Genomic DNA, 12,848 nt, shown 5'->3' with positions numbered 1-12,848 from the left:
TACAGCATCATCTGCAAACGATCCACAAGGGCTGCTCTGGTTCTTAACTAAATTGTTTATGTAGATTTGAAAAAGTAAGTGGCCTCTAATAGTTCACTGGGGAACGCCGGATATCACATCTGTTTTTCTCGATGATTTTCCGTCGGATACTACTTACCGTCACCGTCCAAGCAAGAAATCACGAATCCAGTCGCACGTCTAGAGTGATGCTCCATAGACACACCACTTTGATTAAAAAGTATCTTGTGGAAGTGGTGTCGAAAGTCGTCTGGAATTCAAAAAATATGGAATCAATTTGAAATCCGCTGTCGATAGCACTCATTACTTCATGCGAATAAAGAGCTAGCTTCTGAAGGTGCTGACTGCGTAAATATGCTGTTATCTGTTAGATTATTCATAATGTTTGAACACAGTAGGTTCCAAAATCATACTGCAAACTGACGTTACTGGTAAGTGCCTGTAATTCAGTCTATTAATCTTTTATCCTTTCGTGAGTAGTTACGTGAGCCACGCGGGATTAGCCGAGCGGTCTCGGGCGCTGCAGTCGTGGACTGAGCGGCTGGTCCCGGTGGAGGTCCGAGTCCTCCCTCGGGCATGGGTGTGTCTGTTTGTCCTTAGGATAATTTAGGTTAAGTAGTGTGTAAGCTTAGGGACTGATGATCTTAGCAGTTAAGTCCCATAAGATTTTAAAAAAAAAGTTGTGTGACCTCAGCGACTTTCCACTCTTTTGGTACGGATGTGTCGTCGAGCGACAGCATATTTTGGAATGAGACTTAGTGGCATGCCATCTCGACCATAAAATTGTGGAATATTTACTTTATCTTCTTTGATGACGGAATTTTGAAAAACTGAATTTAATAGCTCCGCATTAGTGATATTGTCACCAGGAATATTACCATTGGAAGGTATTTATTGGTTCTCGCCGCTGGTGTACTTTACATTCTTATGTAAAGTTTTACTGTTACATGACAATTTTCTTCACATGGGGTACAACAGACGTGTATGTGTTAAAGAACATTTTGAAGTACTGCACCTCGCACTTTATTCTCAAGTATTGAAACGCGTACGTTTCATATGTATTCATTACCAGCGAAGGCGAGGCATGACAGAATCTCTGACCAGAGAGTTATTTATCGTGGCTAGTCTGCGCTTGACCGCGCGAGAGTTGAGTAGTGTGTGTGGAGTCGGCAGAGAGAGTTGTTCAGTTGCGAGTTGCTCTCTGTATGCAGTAGTAGTCAGTCGGCATTAGTTGTAGCGAGTGGACGGTTGTACTGAGCGGCCGTCGGCATGCATCGTCGGCGTGCTCTCCTTGCATCTCTGGTCACGATTCGGGACGAGGTATATAGTTATAGAAGGTAATGAAGCAGCATTACGCTCAGCTAATAACATATGTTAATTGTAATTAATTTGTTCAGGAATTGCCCCAGTAATAATTTTCTTATAAAGTAACTGTTTTAAAGAAAAAGATTCATTTCAAGTTAAATAATATCTCCCATGCATTCCCTCCAAGAATCAAAGTTAAATATGGGCCAGCATTGCACGGAGCTGTGCTGAAAAATAAGAGCAGATATAGATGCAGTTTTACTGAGGTAAAAATTTATCAGGTTTAATTACTTCACAGGGCCGAAGGTCAGCGCAGCTGCCCTTATAAGATTTATCAGGTTTAATTATTGCTGTTGAGATGTTACATTCAGTTCATGCTTCATTACTTAATTAACATTATTGTGAGTTTAATGAGCAATCTTCATTAGTTAATGTTTGTGGGAGTTTACATTTGGGCCATTATTATTCTTTAATTTTGCAAGCAGGTTACGCTTGACTCATTTTTATTATTCAGTTTTGTGGGAAGACAACATTTGGCTCATTATCATTGTCTTTTATTTTCGCGGGGAGGTTACAGTATTCTGACAGAAAACAAATGGCGACACCAAGTAATAATTAATCTAGAGTAATGAAAATCTGGGGATGCATTTGTCTGAGTAACATATTTAAGAGATTAACATTCCAAGCTCACAGGTTAAGGTAAGCGCGAGGTAAGTCAATGCAAATGTGACATTCTCGAACATTAATAACCGGTATAAGCGACAGAATGTTGTATGCAGGCATGCAGACGAACATGCATTGTGTTGTACAGGTGCCGCAAGTCGTTTGTGGGATGAAGTCCATCCCCGTTGCACTTGATCTGTCAATAAAGGGACGGCTGATGCTATTTATGGATGACGCTGGAGTTATCGCCCGATGGTGTCTCGTATGCGTTCATTTGGATTTTCTGGTAATCGTGTGAGCCAAGACATCATGTCGACAGTCTGTAGAACATGTTGTGTTACATCAGTGGTATGTGGGCGAGCTTTATCCTGTTGAAAAGCACCTCGTGGAATGGAAGCGCTACAGGTCGAATCACCAGACTGACGTACAAATTCGCAGTCTGGATGTGTACGAGAGTGTTTCTGGGGTCGTACGAAATCAGACCCCAGGTGATAACTCCAAGTAGAGGTCCAGCGTGTTTAGCACGCAGATAATATAGTTGCAGACCCTCAACTTGCTTTTTCTAACCAACACACGGCCATCACTGGCACCGAGGCAGCTGTCATCCGAAAACGCAACAGATCTTCACCCTGCCCTCCAATGGTCTTTCGCTTCATCCCACTGACATCGCAAGTGGTGGTGGTGTGAGGTTATCGGACTGCAAGTTACAGGACGTCTGGCTCTATGCTCTTCTTGGAGTACCCGATTTCCAACATTTCGTTGCTTTGCTGTGGTACCAACTGCATCACCATTGCTGCTGCAGATGCAGTATGATGAGCCAGAGTCATACGTCGAACACGATGGTGGTTTCCTTTCGGTAGTGCCTCGAGGCTGTCCAGAGTCCTGTCTTCTTGTGACCTTAAAATCCCGTGACCTTTGCTGCCAGCAGTCATGTACAGTGGCTACATTCCTCCCAAGTCTTTCTGCATTATCGCAGAGGAAATATCCAGCTGCTAGTGACCCTATCACACGACTTCGTTCAAACTCATTGAAAGCACACTGGACTCGTATTCGGGAGGACGGCGGTTCAAACCCGTGTCCAGCCATCCTGATTTAGGTTTTCTGTGATTTCCCTAAATCGCTTCTGGCAAATGACGGGATGGTTCCTTTGGAAGGGCATGGCCTTTTTCACTCCTTCTACATCTACATCTACATTTATACTCCGCAAGCCACCCAACGGTGTGTGGCGGAGGGCACTTTACGTGCCACTGTCATTACCTCCCTTTCCTGTTCCAGTCGCGTATGGTTCGCGGGAAGAACGACTGTCTGAAAGCCTCCGTACGCGCTCTAATCTCTCTAATTTTACATTCGTGATCTCCTCGGGAGGTATAAATAGGGGGAAGCAATATATTCGATACCTCATCCAGAAACGCACCCTCTCGAAACCTGGCGAGCAAGCTACACCGCGATGCAGAGCGCCTCTCTTGCAGAGTCTGCCACTTGAGTTTGCTAAACATCACCGTAACGCTATCACGGTCACCAAATAACCCTGTGACGAAACGCGCCGCTCTTCTTTGGATCTTCTCTATCTCCTCCGTCAACCCGGTCTGGTACGGATCCCACACTAATGAGCGATACTCAAGTATAGGTCGAACGAGTGTTTTGTAAGCCACCTCCTTTGTTGATGGACTACATTTTCTAAGGACTCTCCCAACGAATCTCAACCTGGATCTTCTCTATCTCCTCCGTCAACCCGATCTGGTACGGATCCCACACTAATGAGCGATACTCAAGTATAGGTCGAACGAGTGTTTTGTAAGCCACCTCCTTTGTTGATGGACTACATTTTCTAAGGACTCTCCCAACGAATCTCAACCTGGATCTTCTCTATCTCCTCCGTCAACCCGATCTGGTACGGATCCCATACTGTTGAGCGATACTCAAGTATAGTTCGAACGAGTGTTTCGTAAGCCACCTCCTTTGTTGATGGACTACATTTTCTAAGGAGTCTCCCAATGAATCTCAACCTGGTACCCGCCTTACCAACAATTAATTTTATATGATCATTCCACTTCAAATCGTTCCGCACGCATACTCCCAGATATTTTACAGAAGTAACTGCCACCAGTGTTTGTTCCGCTATCATATAATCATACAATAAAGGATCCTTCTTTCTATGTATTCGCAATACATTACATTTGTCTCTGTTAAGGGTCAGTTGCCACTCCCTGCACCAAGCGCCTATCCGCTGCAGATCTTCCTGCATTTCGCTACAATTTTCTAATGCTGCAACTTCTCTGTATACTACAGCATCATCCGCGAAAAGCCGCATGGGGCTTCCGACACTATCTACTAGGTCATTTATATATATTGTGAAAAGCAATGGTCCCATAACACTCCCCTGTGGCACGCCAGAGGTTACTTTAACGTCTGTAGACGTCTCCCCATTGACAACAACATGCTGTGTTCTGTTTGCTAAAAACTCTTCAATCCAGCCACACAGCTGGTCTGATATTCCGTAGGCTCTTACTTTGTTTATCAGGCGACAGTGCGGAACTGTATCGAACGCCTTCCGGAAGTCAAGAAAAATAGCATCTACCTGGGAGCCTGTATCTAATATTTTCTGGGTCTCATGAACAAATAAAACGAGTTGGCCTAATCCCACGGGACCGATGGCCTCGCTTTGTTGGTCACTTCCCCCGAATCAACCAACCAAACCCAGTGAAGTGTTCATAATGACGTCTTTGTCGCTCTAAAGGCATTCTTGACAGTTATCAGCTCACTACGGCCAACCTCAAAGGTAACTGACACTCAAGACAGTTACAGTGTGTAATTAAAGCAGAGCTGATTTGCATCCTCATAGAGGTGCTACTAGCGCACTCCTATAGATCGGTGAACTTAAGAGCGAGCGAGCGAGTCCCCACTCTGCCAACCCAGCTATGTCACAAGGCGCGTCTACAGGCTATTTCACAACGTAGTACCGGCCCTGCCGCGGTGCGCACTTTAAATCTGTGGAGACGCCGTGTACAGATACGCCTCGGCTGCGTTCGTTTTTAGACAAATGGATTAAGACCATAAGGAATACAAAAAACGATAGCTTCTTCCGAAACACAACATTATAGAGTAAATAATATTAAGATAAGAATGGAAGTCAGGACATAGAACTGAATGCATGTTCATGTGACTTTATTGTATGTTCCTCTATTGCTATTCGTAAAACGATCCCAATACAATGCAATCAATCTGTAGAATTTGAGGCTTGTTCTTACTTTGTGTTTCCACTAAAAGAGAGAAGTTTTCTTTGAAGGCCTGCACTGAAAGTTAACAATTTTTGCAACACGAAGAGTTTTTATAAAGTAAGCAGAAATTTATAATTTTGTGTGTTGTATTAGTCCGATTTGCACTACTGTTTTGTGACTGTCTTCGTTAACATGTCTCAAAAGTATATGTACAATGTTATGCATATTAGCTATTTACTCTGTTGTCAGCTGTCAAAAAGGTTACAAGTGTTTTGGTAGCATCAACGATTATTTGTTTTGTATAAAAATAGATCAGGGACTCTGGATTACATTTTGTTATAGAAATGGAATAAAGTGTATGAAATTTTTAGAAATGTTAAATATTGCTTTTGGTGAGCCTGTTATGAGTGAACCAAGGGCATAGAAGTGGCATAAACATTTAAAAGCAGGTCTTAAAGGACAGTGGTTTTACAAGCATGGATGAGATTTGAAATGCACAGTTAAGAGGCCTATAAACTATCTCGAAGAAACAGTTCCTAAAGAATTCCGGGAACTGGAAAAAGCACTGGCACAATAGTACGTAATGCGGAATATTTTGAAGAGGATAACATTGCTGTATATTAACAAATAAAGTTATTACCAAAAAATAAAAATTAATATGTGAACGCACCACGTATGTCAAGCTTTTTGCTTAGAAGTCCAGAATCGATGTACATGTTTCGAAAAAGTTTCAGCAGTTTTTAGAATAGCTATTGCGCACATATTTCAAGCAATATGTCTCAGAATGAGGTGAATAATGACCGAGATAGAGATTTAGTGTTCCATAAGCATTAAACGTCTTACGTGATGGGGGACTGATGACCTTCGCTGTTTAGTCCCCCTTAAACATCCCAACAACCACCACCACCATCTTACGTGATTTTGAAACTGTCTATAATGATCGGTTTCCTGCCGGCCGCCGAGGCCGAGCGGTTCTGGGCGCTTCAGTCTGGAACCGCGCGACCACTACGGTCGCAGGTTCGAGTCCTGCCTCGGACATGACATGGATGTGTGTGATGGCCTTAGGTTGGCTGGGTTTAAGTAGGTCTAAGTTCTAGGGGACTGATGACCTCAGATGTTAAGTCCCATAGTGCTCAGAGCCATTTGAACCATTTTTTGATCGGTTTCCTCTCTAGATTATTAGTTTTCATTTGTGGCGATTCCACTAAAACATGCGGCTTATTTTCGCGTTCCTTCCTTATGCGTCCTATTGGACGAGGCTGACGTTTGCATAGATTGCAGCCCTTTGATTAGGACTGGTAATATTAGCCAACAGTTCTTTTTGGGTCGCCTCTTTAATACACCCTGTAATAACATTAGAGACGATCGAACGCTCGTTACTACGCAAATACCCCCACTTCTTCGTATTCTGCACATTTTCTTGCAATGCTAGACGATTATCCATCACTTGCGGATATCGAAGTATATCAGTAAGTATACAAAGTTAACTGACTGACACTAGCAACTAAGATCCCACGAAGAGAAAAGACGTATACCACTGCACACCGATCTACATCGCTGCACAGGTAACGGGCAACACATTTTGGGTGCCCCTGTAGGCCGATGGCAGCGTTCTACCGGTAAAGGCCACTTCCTCCACCAAAAGCACTGTTCGCTCTTGAGTTTACAGACAGACTCTACGCACCTGAAGCGAAATATGAACAGATATCTTGTTTCAGATGTAGGAACACGTCTACCAACTTTCATCTACATCGCACAACTCCTACTTGGCGTTGCGAGTTTTGTTTTCTGTCTGTGTAATATACCTTACACGATTGGCCAATTTTGCCAATTCCGCCCAGGTTACTTTCAGGCGCAGTAGGTGTCGACGTATTATACAATTATTATTTTGTTGCACATGAGCTGTAATTACATTACTGGTCATTAAAATTGCTACACCACGAAGATGACGCGCTGCAGATGCGAAATTTAACCGACAGGAAGAAGATGCTGTGATATGCAAAAATGGTGCAAATGGCTCTGAGCACTATGGGACTCAACTGCTGAGGTCACTAATCCCCTAGAACTTAGAACTAGTTAAACCTAACTAACCTAAGGACATCACAAACATCCATGCCCGAGGCTGATTCGAACCTGCGACCGTAGCGGTCTTGCGGTTCCAGACTGCAGCGCCTTGAACCGCACGGCCACTTCAGCCGGCCTGTGATATGCAAATGACTAGTTTGTCAGAGCATTCACACAAGGCTGGCGCCGGTGACGACACCTACAACGTGCTGACATGAGGAAAATTTCCAACCGATTTCTCATACACAAACACCAGGTGACCGGCTTTGCCTGGTGAAACGTTGTTGTGATGCCTCGTTAAAAGGAGGAGAAATGCGTACCATCACGTTTCCGACTTTGATAAAGGTCGGATTGTAACCTATCGCGATTGCGGTTTATCGTATCGCGACACTGCTGCTCGCGTTGGTCGAGATCCAATGGCTGTTAGCAGAATATGGAATCGGTGAGTTCAGGAGGGTAATCCGGAACGCCGTGCTGGATCACAACGGCCTCGTATCAGTAGCAGTCGAGATCACAGGCATCTTATCCGCATGGCTGTAACGGATCGCGCAGACAAGTCTCGATCCCTGACTCAACAGATGGGGACGTTTGCAAGACAACAACCATCTGCTCGAACAGTTCGACGACGTTTGCAGCAGCATTGACTACCAGCTCGGGGACCATGGCTGCGGTTACCCTTGAAGCTGCATCACAGACAGGAGCGCCTGCGATGGTGTACTCAACGACGAAACTGGGTGCACGAATGGCAAAACGTCAATTTTCCGGATGAATCCAGGTACTGTTTACAGCATCATGATAGTTGCATCCGTGTTTGGCGGCATCGCGGTGAACGCACATTGGAAGCGTGTATTCGCCATCGCCATAGTGGCGTATCACCCAGCGTGATGGTATGGGGTGCCATTGGTTACACGTCTCGGTCACCTCTTGTTCGCATTGCCGGCACTTTGCGCAGTGGACATTACATTTCAGATGTGTTACAAGCCGTGGCTCTACCGTTCATTCGATCCCGGCGAAACCCTACATTTCAGCAGGATAATGCACGACCGCATGTTGCAGGTCCTGTACGGGCCTTTCTGGATACAGAAAATGTTCTACTGCTACCTTGGCCAGCACATTCTCCAGATCTCTCACCAACTGAAAACGTCTGGTCAATGGTAGCCGAGCAACTGTCTCGTCACAATACGCCAGTCACTAATCTCGATGAACTGTGGTATCGTGTTGAAGCTGCATGGGTTGCTGTACGTGTACACGCCATCCAAGCTCTGTCTGACTCAATGCCCAGGCGTATCAAGGCCATTAGTACGGTCAGAGATGGTTGTTCTGGGTACTGATTTCTCAGGATCTATGCATCCAAATGGCGTGGAAATGTAATCACATGTCAGCTCTGGTATAATATATTTGTCCACTGAATACCCGTTTGTCATCTGCATTTCTTCTTGATGTAGCAATTTTAATGGCCAGTAGTGTATCAAATAGCACTCGTATTTGTTTCCAGGAAACAAAGCCTATCATAAAGTTAACGTTTGTGAGAAATCCACTCACTCGTGGACAGTACATGATGTCGGCAAAGGGCTGTTCCCTTGAGTGGCCTTTAGGGCCGGCAAGACGCCGCCTGTGGGTGTGTCGGGTGTCGGTGCAGGGCTGTGGAGGCGGCGCTCGGCCGGCTATCTCTGGCGACAATGGCAGCCTTGGCTGAGGGCCCCATTAGGCGCGCAGCGGGGCGTGCAGGCCCGTGATTAACGCAGGTGTGCCAGGAGGCGCGTGCGGCCGTATGGGAGCGCGCGGCGCGGCGCGCCGTACGTTCCCGCGTGCTGCTCGTCTGCAATCAGCAGCACGAGTCGCAGCGGCGTCCCCACACGGCTGAATATCAGCCGCACCTGACAGCCTCGTAAACTTGTGCTGAGCCTCCCCTCTTACACACACGCACACGCACACGCTCGCGCACATACACACACACACACACACGCAAGCGGTCTAATGCCATTGTGTAGTACATCTACATCTACGTACATACCCCGCATTGCCCCATACGGTGCGTGGCGGAGGGAACCACGTACCGCAACTAAGCATCTTCTCTCCCTGTTCCACTCCCAAACAGAACGAGGGAAAAATGACTGCTTATATGCCTCTGTACGAGCCTTAATCTCTCTTATCTTATCTTTGTGGTCTTTCCGAAAAATATAAGTTGGCGGCAGTAAAATTGTACTGCACTCAGCCTCAAATGCTGGTTCTCTAAATTTCCTCAGTAGCGATTCACGAAAAGAACGCCTCCTTTCCTCCAAAGACTCCCACCCGAGTTCCTGAAGCGTTTCCGTAACACTCGCGTGATGATCAAACCTACCAGTAACAAATCTAGCATCCCGCCTCTGAATTGCTTCTATGTCCCCCCTCAATCCGACCTGATAGGGATCCCAAACGCTCGAGCAGTACTCACGAAGAGGTCGTATTAGCGTTTTACAAGCGGTCTCCTTTACAGATTGTGGTGTGCGTACTGTAACACCTTCGGTACACACACCGTCAGATTATTTGACTTGTCGCTCTAACGAAGTAGGCGAGTGTCAGCAACATGTCTCGTGGTCCTATCGTGGCGTGTTTTTCTTCTGCCGTTAGGTCAGACGATAGAAATGCCACTTGCACGCTTAGAGTAGCAGATTGACAGTGACCAACTTTATTCAGAACTTGATTAATTTTCACACACATTTATTAAAATAATAAAAATCATAGACATTACGTAACTTGATTCTGGATGCTGTTTACAATTGACAATCTGATGTTCCTTTGGTCTTAGTACGTTAATCTTATTCTCACATATCTCTAATACTTGACAAAGTGTCTATTCATTTGTCTTCATTGCTATGTACAGGAATATGGTAATCTTATTACGCGCAGACTGAAACTTGACTATAGACTGGTACAGACTAATGCAGACTGACTAAACGGAGTTCTGTACATTCGTTATAATACCTCACGCGTTCATGTAACACTGCACGAGTGTGATCCGCGAGGAGAAAAGGTTCTACGTTAGCAGCAATCTCATTGGCTGCGTTAAATATTAATACGCGGATCAGCGGAAGCAGAATTTGGTCCGTCTCTAAGACAGTGCCATCTCGTAGTGCGGAGACGGACGAGCGCTGCGCCTGCGCTGTTGTGCTTAGCGGGCCGCGCTTTAGTGGGAAAGTTGTGTACACGCTGACTACGCGGAACAATGTGCACAACACAGATGAACCACATCTTCCCAAAATCCTACCAGTGAACCGAAGACGACTATCCGCCTTCCCCACAACTGCCATTACATGCTTGTCCCTCTTCATATCGCTCTGCAATGTTACGCCCACATATTTAATCGATGTGACTGTGTCAAGCGCTACACTACTAATGGAGTATTTAAAGCAGTATGGGATTCTTTTTCCTATTCTTCTGCATTAATTTACATTTATCAATATTTAGAGTTAGAAGCCATTCTTTACACCAATCACAAATCCTGTGCAAGTCATCTCGTATCCTTCTACAGTCACTCAACGACGACCCCTTCCCTTACACCACAGCATCATCAGCAAACAGCCGCACATTGCACTCCACCTTATCCAAAAGATCATTTATTTACCACACTTCCCTGGGGCACTCCAGATGATACCCTCACCTCCGAAGAACACTCACCATCGACGACAATGTACTGGGTTCTATTACTTAAGAAGTATGGGGAAGTTCCGTCTATTGTGTGACTATGGAAGGATACAGAATGACTCTGACAGAGTTTGTATTTGGTGCGATGAAACGGAAGTTGTTCTAAATGTAGAAAAATATAAGTCAATATAGTTTAGAAAGAAATATCCCTGTTCTAGTAGAGGAAAGGTGGTGTGCTGCTTGACACAGTCTTTGATGCTTAAATTTCTAAGAGTGAACCTGCATGCGATATGAAATGGAAAGAGCACTTAAGGTCGGTAGTGGGGAAGGCGAATGGTAGACTGAGGTTTATTGGAAGACTTTAAGGAAGAGTGCTGCTCATCTGTCAAAGAAATCGCTTATAGAAGAATAGTGCGACCCATTCTCGAGTACTGCTCGAGTGTTTGTGATCGCCACTACGTCAGATTAAAGGAAGAAATTGAACTATTTTAGTGGTGTACTGCTAGATTTGTTACCAGTGGATTCGATTACGGCGCAGATTATAAAAACAAAAATTAAAAAGTAAAAAAGCGCGTATTTGGTGCGATGAAACGGAAGTTGTTCTAAATGTAGAAAAATATAAGTCAATATAGTTTAGAAAGAAATATCCCTGTTGTTGTAGAGGAAAGGTGGTGTGCTGCTTGACACAGTCTTTGATGCTTAAATTTCTTGGAGTGAACTTGCATGCGATATGAAATGGAAAGATCACTTAAGGTCGGTAGTGGGGAAGGCGAATGGTAGACTGAGGTTTATTGGAAGAATTTCAGGAAGAGTGCTGCTCATCTGTCAAAGAAATAGCTTATAGAAGAATAGTGCGACCCATTCTCGAGTACTGCTCGAGTGTTTGTGATCGCCACTACGTCAGATTAAAGGAAGAAATTGAACTAGTTTAGTGGTGTACTGCTAGGTTTGTTACCAGTGGATTCGATTACGGCGCAGATTATAAAAATAAAAATTAAAAAGTAAAAAAGCGCTTCCACCACTCCTCTATTTTTACTTTTTCTTTTCTTTTCTTTTACTTCCAGGCTACCTACCTGCTGTCGACTTCCCTTTCTTTATTTCTTCATTCCTCCTTTTCCACCAACTTTTCTTGCTACTTCGCTATCTGTTTGAGCACTTGATCCAGTGCAAAAATCTGTAAGGCTTTCACAAAAGGGTTTTGTACTTCTTTCTCTTTCCTTTGTTGTTATTTAATCCCCCTCGTCCCATATGTGCGGGGTGAGGGCGTGGGCTATCAGTGGTACAGTACTCCGCTCTTTATCCAAGAGCAGTTACAAATGCTTAAATGTATGTGAATTCCTAGGGGACCAAACTGCTGAGGTCATCGGTTCCTAGACTTAGACACTACTTAGACTAACTTAAACTAACTCATGCTAAGAACAAAACACACGCATGCCCTAGGGAGGACTCGAACCTCCGGCGAAAGAGGCCGCGCAATACGTGACATGGCCCCTCAAACCGCGCAGCCACGGCATAGTAAGTATATAACGTAGATACGAAAACTAAGTCACTTGAAATTTTCCTATTTTCCAAATTAAAACAGAAAGACATCGCTGTAAGGTGAAATTCCTTTGAGATAAAGCTTTCATGCACTCTTACTTAGAATCTGATGGAACTGCGCTGGGAAAGACGTTTTCAGGTAGAGAGACTATGTTCCATAGGGTTAAGAGGTGTGGTTAGGTGTATGTAGGAAAACTACGAGCCTGAAGGTAAGTGTTGGGATACATAGTGGTAAGAGAGAGAGTTTGGGAAAGACAGAGGGTATGGAGGAATTAGGTGTGTCGGTAGGGAGGTAGCAAGTAGGATAGTGGAAACAAAAGGAAACGGATGGGGATGGATGAAGAAAGGACAGAGGAGCTCGGATGTGTAGTGCGATTTGTGAGGAAGCGTTAAAGTTGATATCAGCGACAAGTATTG

General features: G+C 44.6%; 1 protein-coding gene across 1 annotated transcript in view; it reads left to right on the top strand.

Moving 5' to 3' along the window:
- Nucleotides 1-9,160, top strand: part of LOC124598017 (ionotropic receptor 75a-like) — a 157,038-nt gene extending 147,878 nt beyond the window's left edge. The window contains exon 7 of the mRNA XM_047135975.1: nt 9,014-9,160. Within this exon, the coding sequence (XP_046991931.1) occupies nt 9,014-9,160 (147 nt within the window). The remainder of the gene's footprint in view (nt 1-9,013) is intronic.
- Nucleotides 9,161-12,848: the final 3,688 nt, after the last annotated feature.

Source organism: Schistocerca americana, chromosome 1 (genome assembly GCF_021461395.2).
Source record: "Schistocerca americana isolate TAMUIC-IGC-003095 chromosome 1, iqSchAmer2.1, whole genome shotgun sequence".
Classification (NCBI taxonomy): domain Eukaryota; kingdom Metazoa; phylum Arthropoda; class Insecta; order Orthoptera; family Acrididae; genus Schistocerca; species Schistocerca americana.
The sequence above is the reverse complement of the archived record's forward strand: the minus strand, read 5'-3'. Positions and strand labels throughout refer to the sequence as shown.